Source organism: Mustela nigripes, chromosome 12 (genome assembly GCF_022355385.1).
Source record: "Mustela nigripes isolate SB6536 chromosome 12, MUSNIG.SB6536, whole genome shotgun sequence".
NCBI lineage: Eukaryota > Metazoa > Chordata > Mammalia > Carnivora > Mustelidae > Mustela > Mustela nigripes.
The window spans coordinates 25,601,611-25,624,353 of NC_081568.1; the positions used below are offsets into that span (position 1 = coordinate 25,601,611).

The 22,743-nt window shown below is 44.5% G+C and overlaps 1 protein-coding gene across 2 annotated transcripts in view; it reads left to right on the forward strand.

Moving 5' to 3' along the window:
• The first annotated feature begins 236 nt into the window (after positions 1 to 236).
• NPR3 (natriuretic peptide receptor 3) overlaps positions 237 to 22,743 on the forward strand; it is a 68,657-nt gene continuing 46,150 nt past the window's right edge. For both annotated transcript variants that reach the window (XM_059416964.1, XM_059416965.1), the window contains exons 1-3: positions 237 to 1,199; positions 10,226 to 10,348; positions 21,655 to 21,821. In XM_059416964.1, coding sequence (XP_059272947.1) covers positions 443 to 1,199; positions 10,226 to 10,348; positions 21,655 to 21,821 — 1,047 coding nt within the window. In that variant the 5' untranslated portion in view covers positions 237 to 442. The remainder of the gene's footprint in view (positions 1,200 to 10,225; positions 10,349 to 21,654; positions 21,822 to 22,743) is intronic.

Sequence of the window (22,743 nt, forward strand, 5' to 3'; positions counted from 1 at the left end):
GCACCGTCAATTACAAGCACTTGGACAAGTCTAACTTTTTTTTTCTTTTACAAATACGCTTTCAAAAGCAATCTTAGCAACGTCCAAATAAGAAGCCACCTCTAAGCAAAATAGTATATATAAAGGGAGGGCGAATATATATATATATATATACACATATATATGTATATATATTTTTAAGTGTATATATATATATATATATATCTATTGTAGGCGTACAGGTTTACACGCGGTGAACTTTTTCTTTTCTTTCTCTTTTTTAAACGAGTGACACTGCAAAGAAGGACTCTTCCTCTGTCTTCTGGTGAAGGGGTATTCTATTTTCTTAGAGCGCCCAAGGGGGCGCAGGGACCTCGGAGAGAAGAGTGGGGAGGAAAGAGGAAGGGTGGGTGGGGGGCAGAGGGCGAGTCAGCAGCGAGGGCAGGCTCTTTCCTGCGGCACCATGCCGTCCCTGCTGGTGCTCACTTTCTCCGCGTGCGTCTTGCTTGTCTGGGTGTTGTTGGTCGGCAGCACCAGTGGCAGTGGCGGCGGGGGCGCCAGCCTCGGCGGAGGGCGCCGGGAGAGAGAGGCCCTGCAGCCGCAGAAGATCGAGGTGCTGGTGCTGTTGCCCCAGGACGACTCGTACCTGTTCTCCCTGGCCCGGGTGCGGCCGGCCATCGAATACGCGCTCCGCAGCGTGCAGGGCAACGGGACCGAGCGGCGGCTTCTGCCACCCGGAACTCGCTTCCAGGTGGCCTACGAAGACTCAGATTGCGGCAACCGGGCACTTTTCAGCCTGGTGGACCGCGTGGCGGAGGCACGCGGCGCCAAGCCCGATCTCATCCTGGGGCCGGTGTGCGAGTACGCAGCAGCGCCGGTGGCCCGACTTGCGTCGCACTGGGACCTGCCGATGTTGTCGGCAGGGGCACTGGCCGCGGGCTTCCAGCACAAGGACACCGAGTACTCGCACCTAACGCGTGTGGCACCCGCATACGCTAAGATGGGTGAGATGATGCTCGCCCTATTCCGCCACCACCAGTGGAGCCGCGCCGCACTTGTCTATAGCGATGACAAGCTGGAGCGGAACTGCTACTTCACCCTCGAAGGGGTCCACGAGGTCTTCCAGGAGGAGGGCTTGCACACGTCCGCCTACAATTTCGATGAGACCAAAGACTTGGACCTGGACGACATAGTGCGCTACATCCAGGCCAGTGAGCGAGGTGAGCAGGACTGCGATCCCCGGCTTCTGGCCCTAACCCCACCGCCCGCGGCGGGTCTCCCCGCACACGCGTCAGCTCCTCTGCGAACCCTACTGTACCCCCTGCACTGAGGACCCGGGGAGGACGTGCACGCGGGGATTCGCCCGGGTGTGCGCTGTTTGGCGGCGACAACCTTTGACCATCGCCTTTCGCTGTCGCGGGGTGAATGCGGAGGTCCGAGGGAGGTAGTAGAGCCTGGGGGAGGGGCGACTGAGCCTGAAGCTCCCGAGTGCCTGGGTCCGACAGGTGCTGTCAAATCACTTTGGTTTTTCCTCCTCTCTTTTCCTTCGCCAGCACCAGGCTGGTGATTGGCGGCGCACTCTCGGTGTCCTGCAGCAACCGGGGTCTGAAAGCGTCGCGAGGCCAGAGAGAACTTGTTGCTCAGTCCTTTACCAGCGTGCGCCCCCTCCCAGTGCGGAAGCAAATGCATTCTCTCCACAGCTGGCTCGCCGCTACTTGGCTGGCTTGGTTCTAAGCGTTTCCCTGGCTGCACCTTCCGCAAATCCCAGCTTTCTTTTAAAAGGTCATTGTTTCGCCCTTCTCATTTCTTTCGTGGCCCTTGTAAACGAGCCTCTGTGGTTTCCACCAAAAATGCCTCGCTGTGTCTGGACCCAGGCGACACTCACTATCCGCCCCTCCCCCCAAACCCCGCGCGATCTGCACCGAGGTCCTTAAAGCGCCCTGAGCAAGGCTTTGCGAGAGCGCGCGCTGGGGAAGCGGTCGCTTCATAGCTTTTGCACGTGAGCCCCAAGTTTCTCCCCGGGTCTGAGCTACCAAACCGGACAAAGCTCAAGGCTGAGGATGGAGGTTCCGGCAACAGGGAGCAGGGAGCGGGAGGAGAAACGGGTGGTCACGGATACCTAATGACAGAAGACCCCAGTGCGGTCGCTTTTACTGCAGTGTAGGCGGCGTGAAGGTGGGCTGAGATCCCAGCATAGTGCGATTTCCTCTTTCCTGGTGTCAAGTTTGGGGTGAACAGTGCTCGGGGAACTCTTCTCGGCTCCCGGTTTCGGGAGCGCAGGCACCTGGATGGCCAACGTGTAGTCGGGCAAAGCACGCCACGACCCTGCGCGGGGAGGTCACTGGCGAGAAGGGCTGAGCCAAACTCAGGGCTAGTCCATGACTTGGCACGGGCAGGAGCCTGGGCACTGTGACCGTGGGACACAGGGCAACCGGAAGCTAGCAGTCTCGGGAACAGGTGAGAGTGGGCAGAAGGTCGCTGGGGGATGGCTCGTGGCCGCCCCTTTGTCCAGTTTGTGCACTCCGACTGGGGAGTGAACGCACTCTTGAGAGAGAAGAGGCGGAAGGTGTTGACAGTGGGGTGCATGGCCAAGTTTTGAGCGTTTGAAATCCAGGCTGTCTTCGCGGAATCCCTGCCAGACAAGCAGCGGGGTGCCGGTTTTGCTGATTATGAAAAAAGGCACTTGTGTCCAACCGCTGCAGTCTCCCTACGATCGGCGGAGAAACCCACATCTACTTCTTTCCCCTCTCCCAGTCCCCAGGTTAAGGCAGAGCCCCGTAGACCTCAAGTTGCCCTGTGTCCCTGGAACCTGATACTTCAGCTCTGAGCTTTCCAGGGGATGGCAGGGCCTGGCTTTCAGGGCAGGAAGATCTGGGGGGAGGTGTCATCCTGGGGGCACGAGGCGTGGTCTGCCAACGTGTCTGTGCTGCCACAGTCCTGAAAGTCTGAATGCTGGCGGTGACGGACCCACGCACACAGGGCCTGAGATCGTGGCCTAAGGGGAGCAGTCGGCCCCAATGAGGGCAGATGGGACCACCAGTCCCCTCAGCCTCACAGTGGTGTGACTGAGGCAAGGGGTAGAGGGACGCCAGTGCCCTGGTAGGCCTGGGGGCTCCCGAGAGCTCGGATTACAGTCTGGTGCCAAGGATTAATTTAATTCCGGAAGCCTCATACCTGTTCCCAGGTCTTTTTGCTGCTGCTGCTTCTCCTCCCTCCCTCCCTCTCTTTCTTTTTTGTTTGAATTTAGTGGTGGAAGTTTGCTGGGCTGAACTGTATGTTTACAGGTGATGAGGCTATTCTTACTCTAAAGTCTATTTCCAACAGTGACTAGGCAGAAGGATAAATATTCATAGATATAAAACAAAACAGTTTCTCTCATAAGGCTTCTCCCCCACCCCATTTCCCCACCCTCAGGTGAGAAAGTTGCTTGATCACAAGGCTCTCTTTGGAGATCTTTTACCCATCACCCTTCCTTTGCCATAGCTGGTTAAAGTGTTAAAAAGGGCTTCAGTTCAGGGGTTTCCTGGCATTTGACTCGCAGAGCACCTGCCCTGGCAAAAGAGGCTGGGCTGCTCCTAAGTCTCTTACCCCAGGCTCCTCCGCTGAGGTGTCAGGAGTTGGGGCAGCCCCTTTTGGGGATGCTGGGAGAGTTAAGTGAGCTAACACCGGGAATGTGCTGGAACAGGGCCAGGCACATACCGAATGCTCAGTCAACATGAGGTTTGAGACTGGTTATTCTTATTTAATATATATGATGATAATCGCCCTTATGGAGGTGGGGCCGTGCTCTGGGGAGAGAACCTTGGCAGGAGGAGCAGATACTGCGGCTGCTGCGTGGCCCAGGGCAAAACATTTACCTTCTCTGAGGCGGGATTTCCTCCTCCTGGAACAGTGAGGTCAGATGAGAAGCAGGCCTCTTCACGCTGATCTGGTGTTTGCATTTGTGCTCACTCAAATATTAAAAACTTAACTGACCACAGTTTTGTCCTCGAAAATTCCGTATGAAACATCATAGAACCAGAGAGTGTCTGTCCCCCTTAAGCCATCTTTTGGAGATAACGTTTTTAGCACTTTTTCTGAACTTATTTTCATCTTTAAAATCATATCACAAATGTTTGAATTTCTTAACGGGTAACAACTGATAATGTCACCACCTCAAATAATAATATGACTAAAATTTCACTTGGCTATGTGCTGTACTGTAGAATGAAGAACTGAGGGGCATTGATCATTCCTTTCAGGGACTTGCCACTAAGTCAATAATTTAAAAAAAAATTTCCCTGTCTTTTGTCCTTAGGCAACATAGAGCATCACCGAAATACACACGCCTGAGTCTACATCAGTAAAAAAACAATGATCTTTACTTAAAACTTAATCCTACAGTCCATGACAGCCCTCAGTATTCTATAGTCAACAATAAATTTATTTTTAAAAAGACAAGTTTAAGTATGACAACTCTTTCAAGCAATAGAAGCTAGCAGTTGTTTTGTCTCTGCATCTTAGGAAACGCAGAACTGGAAGTGGTACACACACACATTTTTGTATGGAGAACAGTAATTTTATCCTTTTAGTTATTAATATGTCATGGATGTGGCTTGTTAACAGCTATAGAGACAACAGTATTTAATCAGGACAAGAGTCACTTATTTTTAGATTTAGGCTGGGGTAAATGACCAAATGGTTGATCAGAATTTTTAAGCAGTGAATGCATGATAAGTATAAAATAACTAGCACACAGCAGGGGGAAAAGAAGCATTGTAAGCTGCAGTGTGGATGAAAGTCTTTGGAGTGGATGAGCCTTTGTGAACAATAAAAATAAAAGTGCAATCTCTATTTTGCTAATGAAACGCATTGCTGTATAGTGTAGAAATGGCCAGAAAGAAGTCTTTCTAATTTTCTTTCTGAAGATACTAATTTTATGGGAGTTAGTTATACAGTTACATAGATTAGGAAGTCAGAAGATTGCACGAGTCTTATTAGGAACAAGCATTTGCTGCCTCGTACTTCCCATGTCTCACTTCCCAGAGGGAAGCATTTTCAACTTTGGCAACGATTTCCTTAGATATTTGACTTCTAAATAACATGTGACTTTGATTATTTTAGTTTGAGGGTTCTCTCCTACCATCCCTGTGGCAGATGGTAATTTAGTTCTCTTCTCCTGCATATTAACCACATACTCAAGCTCTCTTTGCAGACATCCTTTCAGAATGGTTGTGTAAAAATTTTTGGTTAGCTCAACTTTCAGTGTCTATATCTTTATTGCCTTCTAAATGTTATTTTTAGTTGGACTGTATCAGTTATTATAATGATAGTTCCTGAATTGCTCTAGTTTTCCTTGGGTTAAAAAACAAGTTGTTTTTTTCTTGTTTGCTTTGTTTTTATGGACTTACAACTAAATCATCCATCAACTCTCTATTCTAAGTCCCTGAGGTGCTCCAGTTTGGTTATTTTCTAAGCAGGTTGCACAGTTGTCACTCTGGATTCTTTAACATACCCCTGCAACTCCAATTACCCCTCTCTCTCTCACAATAGATCCTTAGGTGTTCCTCTTTCTTAGTTTGTGTTCTTGTTTTGGTTGAGTTCTTCCTTCAGGAGCTTTCTCAGAAAGGATGGATGAGAGCTAAAGGTTGATACCTTTCATGACCGTAAATGTCTTCATTCTGCCCTTATGCATTATTATGGAATTCTAGGTTGGAAATCATTTTCCTTCAAGATTTGAAGGATTGTCTTATAAATTTTGACATTGCTACTAGGAAGCTTCAATTGATTTGGGTTCTTGACCTTATTGTTTGTTATCTATTGTTTTTTTCCTGAAAACTTTTGGAATTTTCTCTTTGCTCTCAATGTTTTAATATTGTGTTATGATATACTTTCATGCCAGTATCATGCTTTATGCACATCAAGGTATTGGAGGGTGCACCTTTTCAGTTCAGAAACTCATGTCTTCTGGTTCTGAAAAAGTTTAATTATTTCTTTCAACCCCTCATTTGCTCTGTCTTTCTAGAATGTATTGATTTGTATTTGAATGTATATGACTTGGAATGAATATGATTTGGATGTTAGACCTGGATTGAAACTACCTTTCTTACCTCTTTTCTCCTATTTACGACCTGTCTTTTAAAAAGAAATTACTCTTATTTAGATATTTCTTTGACTGCCCCCCAAGTTTCTATTAAATTTTTCTAATTTCTGCTATCATATTTTCAGTTTGCAGCACATGGCATATATTGCCTTGGCTCCATAAAGTAACATCTCTTTTCTTTTTTAATCTTAGAATTAAATGGAGAATTGATGTAAGAGTCTGATGGAGAATACGAAAATATGTTTTTTTAAAAAAAATTTTATTTATTTGAGAGACAATGAGTGAGCAAGCATGAATGGGGGGGGGGGGAACAAAGGGAGAGGAAGAAGCAGACACCCCACAGAGCAGGAAGCCCAATGTGGGGCTTGAATCAGGACCTCGAGATTACATCCTGAGTGGGAGGCAGACGTTTAACCAATTGAGCCACCCAGGTGCCCCCAAAATATGTTTTTATTATTGATAAGACCTTTCAGAAAACATGGGTTTAGATCTGTTGCCAAAAGGACCCACTTACTGTTACTTCTCCCTAAATATGTGCCCTCTGCAAGCAGACATACACCCAAAAGAGGAAGGAAGAAAGGATCCAGCATGCCATTTTTGTTTTCAGACTCACTCACCAAACCCACAATTTACTCCTTTTCCTTTGGTGCAGGGAGAGGGATAAATGAAGGCACATTGAGGGATAAGGAGTCTCACCCTCTCAGAGATTACTCCAGATGGAGATATGACACTGGGGAAAAGATATCATCCCTAACTCAGGTATGCCATGTGGACTGTTTCTGGTTCTTTGATGCGGCTTCTGTAGACACCCCTTAGCACTTACCTTGTTCATTCTTAGAGTGATTGCAAAGTCACTTACAGAAGGCACTGGGAGTCAGATAGTGGAGGATGCCATGGGACATCACAAGTCTTTGGCAAAGAGAGAAAGAGACCAGAATGATGAACAGTCCATCCAGAAACCTAGAATCACACCATCATCCCTCCTTTTACAAGTTTAACAATTTGACCAAAAAGTGAGTATTTGTGTATTTAATTATACTTAAATACAGCACAAATTATCTTAATTGACTATCATTTAGACAGCCTGCAGGATTAGCTCCAGCTCTCTTTTGTTCCCCATGCTTTATTGACTGTTGGTGAACACTGGTCATTGTATACTTCTCCTGATTATGGCCACATGCTTCTCACACTTGTCCATATACTCTCCAGGAATTGTCACCAAATCCATTTTTACCTGTTTACTTAATATAATAAGTGTGTAATTTAATTAGTTATTATACAAACTGATGAAACCGGAGTAGGAGGAGAAGGCTATTTCAGTGAAAACTATTTTAAACCTTCTAACAGATTGTATAAAGACAAGTTGCTAAAAATAGTTGCCATTGAATTAGGCATGAATGAAACAGCCATAAGAGATTAGGGAATACCCTACAAATCTAGAAGGATTCTGCATTCTCTCTGCTTCGCCAGTGTCTGTAAGTGCTTGTTCCAACTTCAGCTGGGTCATAACGTGTATTATGGGGCTTCTTTTATGCAAGAAAAACAATATCTTGCCCAGGAACTTGAAAACCAGTTCTCACAAAGAAGGGTTTAACAGTACGGTCAACACAAAATGGATGAGATCTAAAGTAATCGAAGACTGCTCAGTTGGACATGCTGGTGCTCTGCGTCACTCTTGGTCCGTCCCAGCAGGTACTGACATTTAAAGAAAGAGTGTGTCTGTCAGAGGGTTTGGTCTTTGTGGTGATGGGAATAGGGAGAAGGAGAAGGGCCAGAGCTGTAAAAATAGACAGAGAGGTGATGGTCGGTGGGGAGGGGGCAATGTCAGGCAGAGCCCATACAGGACTTAGGGAAACTTCTGCTCCATGCTGAGGACACAGCTGGGTAGGTCCTGGGCAAGCACTAGCACTTTTATGGATGCTTAGGGTTACCAAGGCCTAGTGTCTTTGGACACCTGAATCCTTTGACTGACCTCCCCGATTTGGATTCCATCCTCACTGACATGCACTGTGTACAATTTGGCTTCTTGTCTGGCATGCCCAGGGAAATATTGATGCAAGTGTGTTTGAGTTTGTGACCATTGGGTTCCTCATTGAAATGAAGTAATCTGCATTTGAGAGTATCTGAAAACATCTGAGTTAGATTATTGGGATTCTGCCTCTAAGCAATGACTCTACTTTTTACGTGCTGACAGAATCAGATTCTATATCTGGGGGTTTGGGGCCAGACTCCGGACTCTGATCAAATGATCACAGATTGATGGGGACTGCTGGTGGACAGTCAGCTAGAGCCTCTGGGGTCCTTCTGTAGAGGCCCACTCTTGGAATCTGCACTCTTCAAGCTTGTCCAGCTTCAGCCTTTTCCTTATTGGCCGCTCTGTGGGACAGCATGGCTCTTTTAATCATTTTAAGGAACTGGAATTGAATCAGAGCTGAAACAAGGGTCTAGGTCACAATGAGTGATGAAGAGTTTCTTTCAAAGCTTCCTTGCTGAGGCATCTTGGAATTGGACTACTCACCCAAATATGTAACAGTGTTTCTAGGCACAAACAACACCTACTCTCATAGTTAACAGACCTTTTGGAGTTTTGTATTGTTAAATCTTGTTCTCCAGAGTGTTAGCCTGCACAGCGAGCCCTTCTGTAGTAAGAAATGTCAGAGTCGTGATCTAACACTCTGAATTAACATGCGTAACAAATGAATTATCAACAGGCACCTGACCTTCTGTGCAGGTTGCCAAGGCAGTCTTGGCCCAGCCTGGAGCTTGTTTGACGTTTTCAGCACCCATGCTTTTACAAAGAACAGTTGTATCACAGAGGGCTGGCGTGCATGGTGATAATGTGGGGACAGCCCCCAGAACCCTCTGGGTCTCCTCTCTCTGTGTATGCACTGAAACACAGCGGTCTGCATCATGGGGACCAGGGGCCACCGACAGTGATCAAATTAACTGGATAATGACCAGGCACCTGCTTCACACCAGCCTGGTGTAGCTCTTATGGGGTGAGCCACAAGTTTCTGGAACTGCTTAAAGCTTCTCAGACCTGACAGTGTGGGTATAAATGGAGAGAATATGAGGATGGACTTGGAGTCTTGTTAACTATTTCCTATATATGTTGAGACAGCTCGAGAAAAATGTTTCAGCGTTCAGACTGCAGAAAACTTACACGACTCGCTGCCTCCTCTGATTTGCCAAACAACTGTTCCCCCTAAAGCCATTCAGCTTGCTTTCTTAGGAAAATGTATTTTCCATGCTATGCAGGACAAAAGGCCGTTGATATTCTTCACTGGCTTATATTGGGCAAATCTGGTATCTTTGAAGTATTTTTTTAAAACTTGATTTTGAAATAATTTTATACTTTTGGAAAAGATGTAAGAAATTGTAAGAAACCTCTGGACAGCCTTTGCCTCAACTGTTACCAGTTGTAACATTTTGCTCCATATGCTTTCACTCCAAATCTCTCCCCCTCTCCTTCCCTTCCTACCACCTTCAAATACACACACACACACACACACACACACACACACACACACACACACACTTACCTTTTTAGGAACCATTTGGGAAGTAAGTAGGACCATGATGCTCCCTTATTCCTAAATACTTAAGTGCGTGTTCCCCAAGAGCAAGAACATTCATTTACAAAACCACAGTATAAGTATGAAAAGCAAAAACTTTAACACAGATGAAATACTGCTACCTAATTTACAGACTTACTCAAATTTTTCCAGTTGTCTCAATAATGCCCCTTCTAGCAAAACTTCTAATATTATTATTTTTTAAGATGTAGTTTCACACATTTAGTTTTCTGTTCCTTGAAGTTTTTTAGGTTAGAACATTTCCAAAGCTGGGTTTTTGGCTGCTCTCCTGACTGGATTCACGTTGCCCATTTTGACCTTTTTGGTCCTGGGTGTAGATTCGTGCGTGTGCCCCATGGTTGGCGATGGTGGCTTCCATCACCCGGTGACGCTGGCGTCTGCTCACTTTTTCCACCGTCATGTTACTCTTCTTTCCCTTTGTGATGTGACGGTCATGAGTGAGGAGGTGCTCTAGGTCTCTATTAGTACCCTGTTCCTTGTCAGATGTGCCCCTCCCCCGGTTTCTGTGTCCTGGCTGTCCTGTGGGAAAGGGGTGTTTCACACGTGTTGTTTGTTCCTTCCTCCCCAGTGGTGATCATGTGTGCAAGCAGCGACACTATCCGGGGCATCATGCTGGCAGCGCACAAGCACGGGATGACCAGTGGAGACTACGCCTTCTTCAACATCGAACTCTTCAACAGCTCTTCCTACGGTAACTGTGCTTCCAGGTCCCCCCCTCCAAGCTGTCAAAAGAGGTCCCAAGAAAGCCAATAATTTGAATTACCTCAATAGACTTGGTTCCATAAAGAGGAACTTAGAAATTTGTGATACTGAACACTCCCAGGACTTCTAAGTTCTCAAGCTTTTCTACTCTGAGAACTCAGAGCAAGAAAATACCTCCTACTTGGGGTGCCCTCGGACTGTCTGGGAATGAGCATAGCTCCCTGCAGAGCTCCAGATGCTCATAAATCCAGGCCCTAAAGACCCCTCAAACGTGTTTCCAGCTGCAGGTTGCCACCATGACGGACGGTTGGAATATTTGAATGAGATTTGGGCATGCTGTTTAATAGAAATAGATGAGAATATATTGATGTAATAGGACATAGAAAAGTGTGTCACACATTGCAAGTGTATTTCATAAAACTTACTTTGGTAATATAATTGTACGTGTGTATACATCTAAGCAGGTTACACATAGGTTTGTAATGGGCTGCAGTGTGAAAATAAAATAACCATTACTGTAAACTGAGGTAAAAGCATTTTGAAAGCTACTGCTTCCAGCCTCTCTTCACAGATTACTGCCCATTAGGCCTCCTCTATATCGAAGTTTGAGATCCACCAACAAATATGATTGAAAGCATATAATTCTTTAAAGTGGATCTAGGGGTGTTCCCAGTGTTCTCATTATGGAGGGTGTTTGAGGCCATGAAGATCACAGGTACAAAACATTTCCTTCATATGTGATTTAGGCTCTCTCTGAAGAAGACAGTATAGGACAGTGGAACATTTTCTCAAATACTGCACATTGGCTGCTCAAAGCTGAGCAATTATAGGGAGTCGTAAGTGTTACTTTCACAAATGGCTTGTTTATGCTGAGCTTCCATGTTCTTGCTCCTGAGAGACAGGCTCTAAACCTTAAAGCATACACCTCACTTTCCTGCTCTGATACCCTGGCTTAGTCAATCAGCTCAAACAATAGAGCATTGTGCATAAACAGATAATAAAACACAATTCTCACAGGGCTAAAGAGAAGTTGATGAAACAAAAGTAGCTCCTGCTTCCTGTCGTGGATAAGATTGGAGATTTGAGGCTTAGAGGATAATCACCCATTTTTCCTCCCTGCTGCCATGTTGTCTTTCCCCTTCTCTTTACATAAGCAAAGTGGTGGTTTTACTTTTTGACCCCAGATCAGAATGTAATTATAATACTGGCCATGGTATTGAGTTCACTGAGATAGTGGTAGGGAGTGGTGAAAATGAAAAACACTTATTCTGAGTATTGCAAGTTGGTAATGCAAACATAGTGTTTATTTGGAGAACATGCATGTGAATGCACATTATAAATGGACCGGTGCAGTGCAAATATTAGGTACTGGAATTTCTTGCATTCACGGGTAAAGCTTGTATTACTTTTCTTTGCTAATTACAACACATGAGTATTATAGAAAATTTGAGAAACAGAAAATCACAAGGAAGAAGGTAAGTAAATATTGATAATATTTAGAAATATGTGCATCTTGATTATTTTGTTAAAAAAATTACAAAAACATTTTTCAATAAAGTGATACTATTTTAAGGGTGGCCATATAGGATTTTATAATGCTGATATGCTGTTTTTACCTAAGCAGTCTGTTGTTTTTCAATATTTATATTGCTTGCAACTTTTTACTATGAAGAACAATGCTCTATTGAGTAACATTTATACCTACATATAACCTGTGAGATAAATTTCTTAAAGTAGAATTTCTGGGTCAAAAGTTTTAAGTTCTGATAGATCTTGCCAAGTTGACCTCTAAAGAGCTTTACCACTTGATGCTTTTGCAACAAACTCTAAGTTTGTCTGTTTTCCCGCATCCTTATGTCATCTAACATTTCAATTATTTTATTCATTTGAATTTCCATTTACATCCATAAGCAACGTTGTGCAATTTCTTCATTTATGTTCTGTACCATTCTTCTTGAATTCATTCTTAGATATTATGTTTTCTGGTTGTTACTTTGATCATGTTCTTTTCCCATTACATTTTGTAACTGTACTTGCTATATAGAAAATCTATGAGAGTCCGTTTATTTATTTTGCAAGAATTCCACCTATTAAATCTTCTGTCTCAATAGCTTTTTATATTATTTTTGTACAGCAATAAGAGTTTTTCCCCATTTTGACGGTTGAACATGTTATTTTTCTTTTTTTATTGCATTGGCAAAAACCTCCAGAGTTTTATATAACAATTGTGATCCTTTAATTTCTGACTTCTTGAACTGAAGTAGATGGTAAAGTCTCCTTTTATTTCCAGTTTATTAAGTGTGGTTTTAAAAATTGGAAATGAGTGGGGAATGTTATCAAGTACATTTGACCTATTCTTTTAGTAAATTTCCCAAGATTGAGCCATTGTAGTATTCTTGGAATTAAGTATACTTTTTCATGAGGACTTTTATAGGTTTCTTGCTGATTTTAACTTTTTAGTATGTTAGTTAGGATTTTTGAGTCTGTATTCAGGAGTGAGATTGGACAGTAGTTTTCTTGCCTTGAGGTTGTATTGCCAGATTTTAATATCAGGTTTATATTAGCTTTATAAAATTAATTGGGACACTTTCCATTGTTTTTGTGCTCTAGAACAGTTTATATACCATAAGAATATTCCTTGAAAGATGGAAACAATTCAACTCTGTATCTGGACCTAACTTCCTTTTAGAGGTAATTTTTGAAAAACTTAAAAAAATTATTTTGAAATAATTTTGGACTTATAGAAAACTTGCAAAAATAATATAGAGAGTTCATGTATATCTTTTACCCAGATTCCTCTAGTGTTAACAATTTAAATAACCATACCTCAACGATCAGAATAAGAATATTAACACTGGTACAATACTACTAATTAAACTACAAGACTTATTTGAAATTTACTACCTTTCCTCCTCACTTTCCTGCTCTGATACCCTGGCTTAGTCAATCAGCTCAAACAGTAGAGCATTGTGCATAAACAGATAATAAAACACAATTCTCACAGGGCTAAAGAGAAGTTGATGAAACAACTTGATCTTTTTCTGTTCTAGGGCCCAATTTGTTTAGCTGTCATATCTTCTTAATATTCACCAATCTGTGTTCTTCCCCCAATCTTTCTTTGTCACTCATGACCTGACAGTTCTGATGAGTCTGTTATTTTGTAGAATGTCTCCCAGTTTGGATTTATCTGTTGTTTTCCCATGGTTAGAAGGAGTTTATACTTATTTGGCAAGAATACCACAAAAGTGATACCATGTCCTTCTCATTGCGTGGTATCACTGTGTAAGAAGTCATAACTGTATGACTTAGTCTTGGTGATTTGGGGACAACTTTTTAAAACGTATTGTTCCATGAGTTCAGTTTTTCTGCTTCTTGAACATTAAATTGCATAGAGTGATACAGTGTACTCTATACAGTTTGCCAAGTATCCTTGGTGTTCTGATTAGACCTTTCTTTTTTACCTTTTATAGTGTGGGTGGTCAGGCTTTGGGCTCTGGTATCAGTCTGCAGGAGAGGCTGAGCTCTTGGCAAATTGTAACACTGCCCTCCTCCATGGATCTTAGTTTCTTCTAAAGATAATAATAGTACTTACCTCATGGCATCAAGCTGAGTAATAAATGAGGTAATGTGTATGAGATACCTACTTATTGAAACATAATGAGTGTTTAATAAATGTTAGCTATATTATTAGTCTTAGTTTACTTTAATGTTTATATATAGTTCTTAAAAATGGTAAGTTTATACATTTTTCTGGGTGTAGTTTTTTTTCTTTATTTTTTCTCTTTCCTTTTTTTTTTTTAAGACTTTATTTATTTATTTGACAGACAGAGATCACAAGTAGGCAGAGAGGCAGGCAGAGAGAGAGAGGGGGAAGCAGGCTCCCCGCTGAGCAGAGAGCCTGATGGAGGGCTCGATCCCAGGACCCTGGGATCATGACCTGAGCCGAAAGCAGAGGCTTTAACCCACTAAGCCACCCAGGCACCCCCTTTTTTTTTTTCTTTTTAAGATTTTATTTATTTGCTTGAGAGAGCAAGAGATCATGAGTGGGGAGGAAGGGCAGAGGGAGAGGCAGAAGTGGGCACCCCAGTCAGCAGGGAGCCCAACATGGGGCTTGATCTCAGGACCCAGAGATCATGACCTGAACCAAAGGCAGACACTTAACCCACTGAGCCACCCAAGTGCCCCTCTTGGTATTATTTTATAGAGAAGTTTAGGCCATACATTCTGTTAACAAATTAACCATCTTTCATCTAATACAGCCCAAGAATGGATGTAGGTGTATTAGGAATTACATCTGCATGCAAATAACCAAGGCTGCCAACTATAGTGATTTAAACAAATGTAAAGGTTTGTCCTCTCACCTGTAGGAGGTCCACAGGTGGGCCCTCCCAGGCAGAGAAGGTGGTTCCAACTTGTCATCAGAGACCCAAGCTGCTTCTGTTTCTTGGCTCCCTTAATCTCAGTGAACAGCATCCATCCTTAAGATCACAAGATGGATTGCTAGGACTCCAGGGAGGCTGTCTTCAATCCAGGCAAGGTGAAGGGGGAAAGATGAAAGGCAAACAGAGGCTACCTCAGTTGACTCAGTCCTGTTTGAAGGTCTCTCTGGAGGTCCCTCTGATTAACTTCTACTATATATTGTTTGCAACCCTAGCTGTGAAGGATGCGAGAAAATGTGTGCTTTCAGCTACACTCTCTGTTACCCCAAATCAAGTTAGGAACCTAAGGAAGAAGGAAGAATGGATGTAGGGAGGCAAAGGTCTATGCTTGCCACAGACCCTGAAGCCCCTTTCCTCCTGAGTAGAAGCAATAAACAGAATCTTATGGCAAGAGAGAGACCTAGACCAAGGATCTAGTGTCTATCATTAGTAAAGGGTCTTCTCTGAGGGTTTTTTTTTTTTTTTAAGATTTATTTATTTGAGAGAGAAAGAGAGAGGAAGCACCCACATGCATAAGTGTGTGTGAGTTAGGGGAGGGGCAGAGGGAGAGAATCTTCAAGCTGACCCCGCCAAGCATGGAGTCCCACATGAGGTTCGATTCCAAGGCCCATGAGATCATGACTTAGCCGAAACCACGAGTCAGATGCTTAACTGACTGAGCCACCCAGGCACTCCATTGTGCTCTCAGAATCAGATATATGTTCATGGAAAGTTCTTCAATATCATTATCTCCCATTATCTCCCAATATCATTATCTCCCTAACTCACACCAAACACTACAGCAGGTCTAGAAAAAGACTCTATTTTAATTAATACTTACTTGTTATTGGATTAAAAAAAAATATAGTGTGTCTGTATTTACTGATTACTGGATTGTTTGGTCTTGATAAGTACTCAAATTCCCAGATCTGCCTAAATTACAGTTACAGGAATTCAGAATATATGATGGGGGAATTCAAGTGGTGGAAAACAAGACTGAAAGGGGAGGTTTAAAAAAATCTAGAGAGAAGTGACATCTGGGTGGCTCAGTTGGCAAAGCGTCTCATGCTTGATTTCAGCTCAGATCTTGATTTCAGGGTTCTGGGATTGAGTCTCATGTAGGGCTCTTCGCTCAGCATGGAGTCTGCTTGAGAGCCTCTCTCTCTTCCTCTCTCTCTCTGCTCTTCCCTCCTACTCACTCACATTCTCCCTCTCTCAACTAAATAAATAAATCTTTAAAACAACATCTAGAAAGAAGATGATGTATAGATTGCTCTGTAGAGGGTTTTTTTTTTTATTTTAATTTATTTACTTGACAGACAGAGATCACAAGTAGGCAGAGAGGCAGGCAGAGACAGAGAAAGAGGAGGAAGCAGGCTCTCTGCTGAGCAGAGAGCCTGATGCAGGGCTTGACCTCAGGATCCTGAGATCATGACCTGAGCCGAAGGCAGAGGCTTTAACCCACTGAGCCACCCAGGTGCCCAGCCCCCCACCCCGTGGAGTTTTTAACAGCACCCGTCGGCATGCTAACTCATGAGCATTAACTTCTTTGGATGAAAGTTAGGTGGCAAGTTATTTGGGTGAGCCTGTCCAGGACTGGTAAGGTTACTGTAGAGCTTTCTTGAGTTCCTAGTAACTCAGAGGGCACTAATTAAGGTGAAGATGGAAATATAGTAGAGCCAGGTAATGCACATAAATTATTTGACTTGCTGAAAGTGGAAAAAAATAGAAAAAATTTAGGAGAGATTAGATTTACTCTAATTAGATGTACATTTTACTACAGAAGTAATATATGCACATTCAAGTTAGTTTGGGACTATGTGAAAAGAAAAAGAATTCTCATGCAATCTTTCAACTGTAACAGTGGTTAAACCACATATAGACACTTCTTCTGAGCTTTCTTTCTGCGTTACTTTTGTTCTTAACACTTTTGCCATCCCGTTGCACGCTTAGTTTTAAAGCTTGGAACACCTCGAACTTGGATGAAATGAATATAGAGCAGGTCCGGCATGGCACCAATGTTTGGAGTCGGGCTTGCATGTGAGTCCTCCTTCTGTTTATTTGTTAAGTGACTTGGGGCTCATCAGTCTCCTGGAACCTCCATTTCCTCATCTGTAAGGTGGCGGTTACATTTACATCCTTCTCATGGAGTTTTTATGAGGACTGAAGAATGAAATGCTACTGGCACTGCCATTCACAATGGCGTCGCCCCGTAAGAGGCGCTGTGATTACTGAAGGGAGCAAGTGGACCGGCCCAGCTCATGGCAAGCTTCTAACACTGGGACATTTGGAGAGGGTCAGGAGAGGCGAGGGAAGAGCCAGAGCTCTACATAGCCAGCCCAGGGGTTCCAGGCATTCATTTCTTGGACATATTCTGTGATGCCTCAGCTAGTTATCCCAGGGTGGGTACCCCCTGCCAGCGCAGTTCTCTGGCCGTGGGATTGCTGAGTACAAGGCTTCGGGGTGACCAGGTTATATCCTCTTTCACAAATATTCTGTGCCCCTAAATACAAGCTTGCGACTCCATGATGTTTAAAACAAAACAAAGAAAATTCACTTTCCTCATTCCTGAAACAGCCGTGAAGGGTCACCTCCTCTCCCCTACTCTTCACTAGCAGACTTCTGTTTCCTCTTACCCCCTTGCTCAGCCCCCCTGAGAGAGGATGACGTTAGTGCTCGCCCCTCTGAAAGTGTTACCGTCAAGTTCACCGATGGGATCCTTATCACGAAAGCCCTTAGTCTTACATCAGACAGAGCTTCTGTGCCTCTAAGCAGTGCTGTCTGATGGAACTTTCTGTGATGCTGTGTTCTGTTCTCTGTTGCCCAGTATGGCAGCTACCCGCCACACATGACTACCAGGCACCTGAAAGGTGCCACGTGTGACCGACGATCCAAACTTTAAATTTTATTTAACTATGATTAGTATAAGCTTGACGAGTCACACATGTGGCCGGTGGCTGCTCAGTTAGGCGGCACCGCTCTGGAGCATTCCATTCTGTTCCCACCAGTTTCTCCCTGGGAACCTGTTTTTCTTGTGTTGGTAGCATGGCATTCTCTGGCTTTGCCAGAGCCTCCCCCTGCCTGCTACAAACACCTTCCCCAAAGTGTCTGTGCTCAGCCTTTCTCCCTTTTTCTTATCCAGTGCCCTCAGGTCCTGGTCTAACCTGAAGCCATCTGGAAAGGACGTCTAGCACTTTCTCTAGCACTCACTCCTCTTTCTGGCTTCAGACGACTATTTCCAGCTCCGGCCTGGTGGTGTCACTTGGGCATTCTATAGTTAGTCGTCTTGGGATTGACCCTGACCCTGACTGAAAGAAATCATGAATGTTTCCACGTCATTTCCCTCCTCCTCCAGGCTCTGCTCTTTCCTCTCACAACATCCCCTTTTTCTTCCCTCTCTGGCGTCACCAGTGATGTGATGTGCCTCCCTTTCTGTTGTTTCTCACTCCCTCACTCTTTTTTTAAAAAACTATTTTTATTTATTTGACAGAGAGAGACACACACAGTGAGAGAGGGAATACAAGCAGGGCAGTGGGAGAGGGAGAAGCAGGCTTCTCGCTGAGCAGGGAGCTCAATCCCAGGGTCTAGGGATCATGACCTGAGGCCGAAGGCAGCTGCTTAATGACTGGGCCACCCAGGCGCCCCTCACTCCCTCCCTCCCGTGGAGTCCCGACATTCCTCTTGCCCTGTCCTCAGCTCTTGTTGTCAAGCGCTTTCCCTCTGTTTACAATTCCACACTTGATCTTAGCCAAAAGGCTGAGAAGCGATTTGCTTATAATTCCAAAAGCAGTAAATGTTTATGATCGAAAATTCACTAGATTCCGAAAAACACAAAAAAGGGAAAGAAAAAAAACAACAACCCTGAAAAAAAAGCTCGTTCCTGGTTCTGACTACCCAGAGAAACCCGCTTAGCTTTTTGGTGTGTGACTTCCCTCGTATCGCCTCTCATAACCTCTTGCGGGGACGGTGGTGGCTGTGAACCCTCTGTGTCTGCCCGTTCTAATCCACTGCTATCTCCCAAGGCCTGGTCCTGATCATGTCATTCTTTTGTTACACTCGTAAATCTCCAGAGGCACCCAGTTGTCTCCTGAATTAAATTTGTCCCTACTGATGGGGCATCATGCCAGGCCAGCTCTGCTTTTCCTGTGTTCAACAGCCCGGAGGTGGGCAACGTTACTGACATGTTACAAGAAGCAACACCCTCAAAAGCAGGAAGTCAGAGGATCGATTATGGTGGTGACTAGATAAGCATTCAGTTTGGATCAGATTTGTTAAGCTTGATTGTTTGCCTTTTTTATTTTATTTTTTTCCCTAGAAGACAAAAACTCCCAAGTTATTACCCTTTGGATTGTGGTAGATAGTTTTATTGTATTGGATTTCACTTCTTTTAGGAAGAAGTGTTTTCTTATTTCAGGAAGTGAGATAGGGACTGGTCCCACTTCTGTTTGTGTTTTCTAATCCTGCAGCATAGATCCCGTAGGGTTTAGTATTTCGTTTCTTATGTGCCTAGAGAGTGCTCTTTCCCAAAGCTGAGGAACTCTGAGCCTCTGCCTACAGAGCATGACTACTGTTGACGTCTCAGGTCAGTTACGAATGAATCAATAGTTAGTTACGAATGAATTAATAAATATTGATTGATGCTTGTGAGAAATGGGTTCCTCCTTGGGATGAAGCTGTTCTGGACATTCTTAGAACTGGGGGTCTTCCTGGGAAATGGATTTGGCTCCTTAAGAAAGGCCACGTTGTTTGTGTCTTGGCTGGGGGCGGGGACAGCAGCTCTCCCTCTCTCCGTCTCGCTCTAGTCTAGGCTGCTGTCGCCTCCTTAGTGTTTGGGAGGTTTCATATGGAGGAGGACTTTGTCAAGTTTTGTTTGGTGGCCTGAAATTTAATCTGGGCTCCTTGAGAACAGATCTAGTCCTTAATGAATTCCTTCCTCAGCTCTGTCTTATTTATCTTTTAACAGCTCCCTGGCACATAGGAGCAATTAATAAATGCTTGCTATTATTAGGATTATCGTTATACAGATAACTCCACAAACAAATTCTTTGTCTCTGCCTCATCTCATGCTCTAGACCAAGGCTCCCAGCTGCCTACTGGATGTCATACACATTTGCACCTTTGCCTGTGCTGCGGGCTCTGCCAAGCACGCCCTTCTGTCCTGCTCGCCTTCTATTAAAATCCTAGTCACACATTTGGGCCGGCTGATGCCTCCTCCTCACTTGAAACCTTCCCTCTTGGGAGTGTGGGAGCTCCTGGTGGCTCTCTGTACCCTCTGCATTGTTTCTTTCTACTCCTCCCACCTCCTGCCACAGTGAGCTAGTTGTCATCCTGTTGTAATTTCAGCTGTTAACACAGACATCTCAGAATCCCTTTCCAAAAGGTGGTGGAGGCTGGTCAGGACATTCCTCATGCCTGCTGAGGTGGCCATCACAGACCCTTGCATGTGGTCCTTGGACAGTTACTGTCTGTCTGCTTTAGGAGGGGCTTGAAGCTCCAAAGCCACCAGCTCTTCCTCTAACTGCATCTGTAGGAGGGGAGTGAGAGCTGCCGAACCCTGGCTGCCTGCTCCCAGCTGTCCTCCCCACTCAGCCGCGGGGCTCCAGGAGTCCATAGTGGACTAGGGGCTTGGTGTGAACGAATGACTCTGATGCTGGACTCCAGCAGGTTGAATTCTTTGTCATGACTCTGGAGATCTGTAGGGATCGTGAGGATAATTCATAGAAACAACAGTCCACGTTTCCTTCTGGGGTCCTGCAGGCCACATGTTTCCTCAGAAGTGAGATCATAAAGAGAAGAGCGCTAATTCTAATTTGCCTTTGCTTTTGTGAAAGGGAGCACTGTGAAGCCGGGGCAGTGGGGGGGACCCAGTTTCTTAGTGCCTCAATTTCCCTATCTGTGAAAGAGGATAACGTACCTGAAGCAGAGTCTTGCGAAGATTGAGTTTATGCATATAAAGTGCTCAATAAATAGAGCTTTTTAAAAAATATTTTATTTGTTTATTTGAGAAAGAGAGAGAGCATGTGTGAGAGAGAACATGAGCGGTGGGGAGAGGCAGAGAGAGAGGGAGAAGCAGACTCCCTGCTGAGCAGGGAGCCCAATGCGGGGCTCGATCCCAGGACCCCCAGATCATGACCTGAGCCGAAGACAGACACTTAATGACTGAGCCACCCAGGCGCCCCAATAAATAGAGCTTTTATTATTATATATGTGCTCAATAAGTATTAGGAATTTTTATTTTATTACTATTGATACACTGATGAATATTGGCCAATAAATAATTTTTATATGATGTTGCCAGGACTAGAGAGAGATAAATCCTCACGGTCACCAAAGTTAGTTTTATTCTGAGGTGATTCCAGAAAAAGTTCAGAAAGAGTCAATAATCTCAGTCTCCCAAGTTCTACGAATCCCGCCCGCTTTACCACATCTGTGCACATCTGTCACGGCGTTCCTGTCATTCCACATGCACACAACATCAGGTGTGTTTTACCATAGTAATGACTCAGTTGACCTCCACAGTTGATGGTAGATATTTAAAAAAAAAAAGTGAATGGAAAGGAATAAAAGCTTTCTTCTTACTTCCGCAGTGCTGCAGTTCTCGGGGGCTGAAAGTCGCAGTCACACGGTTATTGTAAGGCAGTTAACTCTGGAGTGCCTTCCTTGCTCTCTCACATTTCAAAGGAACATGTGTGCAAAAGGTCTTCTTCTCCTTTGAGGATCTTGGCACCGTCAGGTTATATCCAAGGGCAAAACTATGACAATACCGCCTGGCCCAGCTGCCAAAAGTAACACGTCGTGACACACTGCAGTTGAAGGGGGAGAATGGCCCCTTTATGGTGACTGCCTTGGAATTATAAATATTTTTATTTCTCTGTAGGAGATGGCTCGTGGAAGAGAGGAGACAAACATGACTTTGAAGCAAAGCAAGCATACTCATCCCTCCAAACAATCACTCTACTGAGGACAGTGAAGCCTGAATTTGAGAAGTTTTCCATGGAGGTGAAAAGTTCTGTTGAGAAACAAGGACTCAATGAGGAAGATTATGTAAGTGCTTGATTTCGGGCCTAGGCCTTCTGCATCCTGAAAACAGTCTTCTAATTAAATCAGAGGTGACAGTGTCCCATTCTGAACCATTCAGAGATTCCTAGGTTCGTGCCTGAATGTCATGGAGCTTCCTGTGTGGTTTTTTTCTGGCCTGCTCCACCCCCCACCCCAATCACCCCCACCCCACTTTTCCAACTGCTGCAGGAAAGAAAATTGCTCTTTGTGGGGAGTTGTGGTAATGCTGAGCAGATGTTGGTAGACTTCCGGCGCCTATTTGACCGGGAGAGTGTTGGGGGGAAGATGGATGATGGAGTGCCAAAGCTTTGCATGCCGAATTTTTCCAAAGCCTGATGGCAGGAGATATTTTGGATTTTAGAAGTCTCTTTCTTTTGGCAATCTTTTTGGTGAGTATGCCTCTGTCTCCTGTGACTGTATCATTTCCCTGGGGTCTTCCAGAATTTCCTGCTCCTTCGGTGCTGTTGTTACGGATGCATTTTCCGAGAGTGGACTAGGGTCAGGAGCTTTGGACACCCTCAGGACTGAGTGGAGGAACCCATCTGAGAGGTGGCACTGAAGATGGTGGGCCACACCTCACTTGGCACCCTTGTTGGGCTGCCTCTGACTCCTCAAATCCCCACATCACTCCTGTAGATTCATTCTCAGAGCAGGGGGAGCCATGGACTCTCAGACCAGTTGGGGGGATATGCTTGTTTTCGAAACTGTTCACTCCACAGTGTCCAGGGCAGGAAAGAGATGCCTTCTTAATGGAGATAGATCGCTTTGGGTTGTTTGTGCCCAAAGTGGATGACCAGCTTCATCTGGGCCCTTCCAAAAAGGGCCTCTCTTAGTTTCTTTATTTGAAGTACTGCAGGGTACAGACGTTGGCCCCAGATAGACCTACATTCAGAGCCTGAAGCTAACT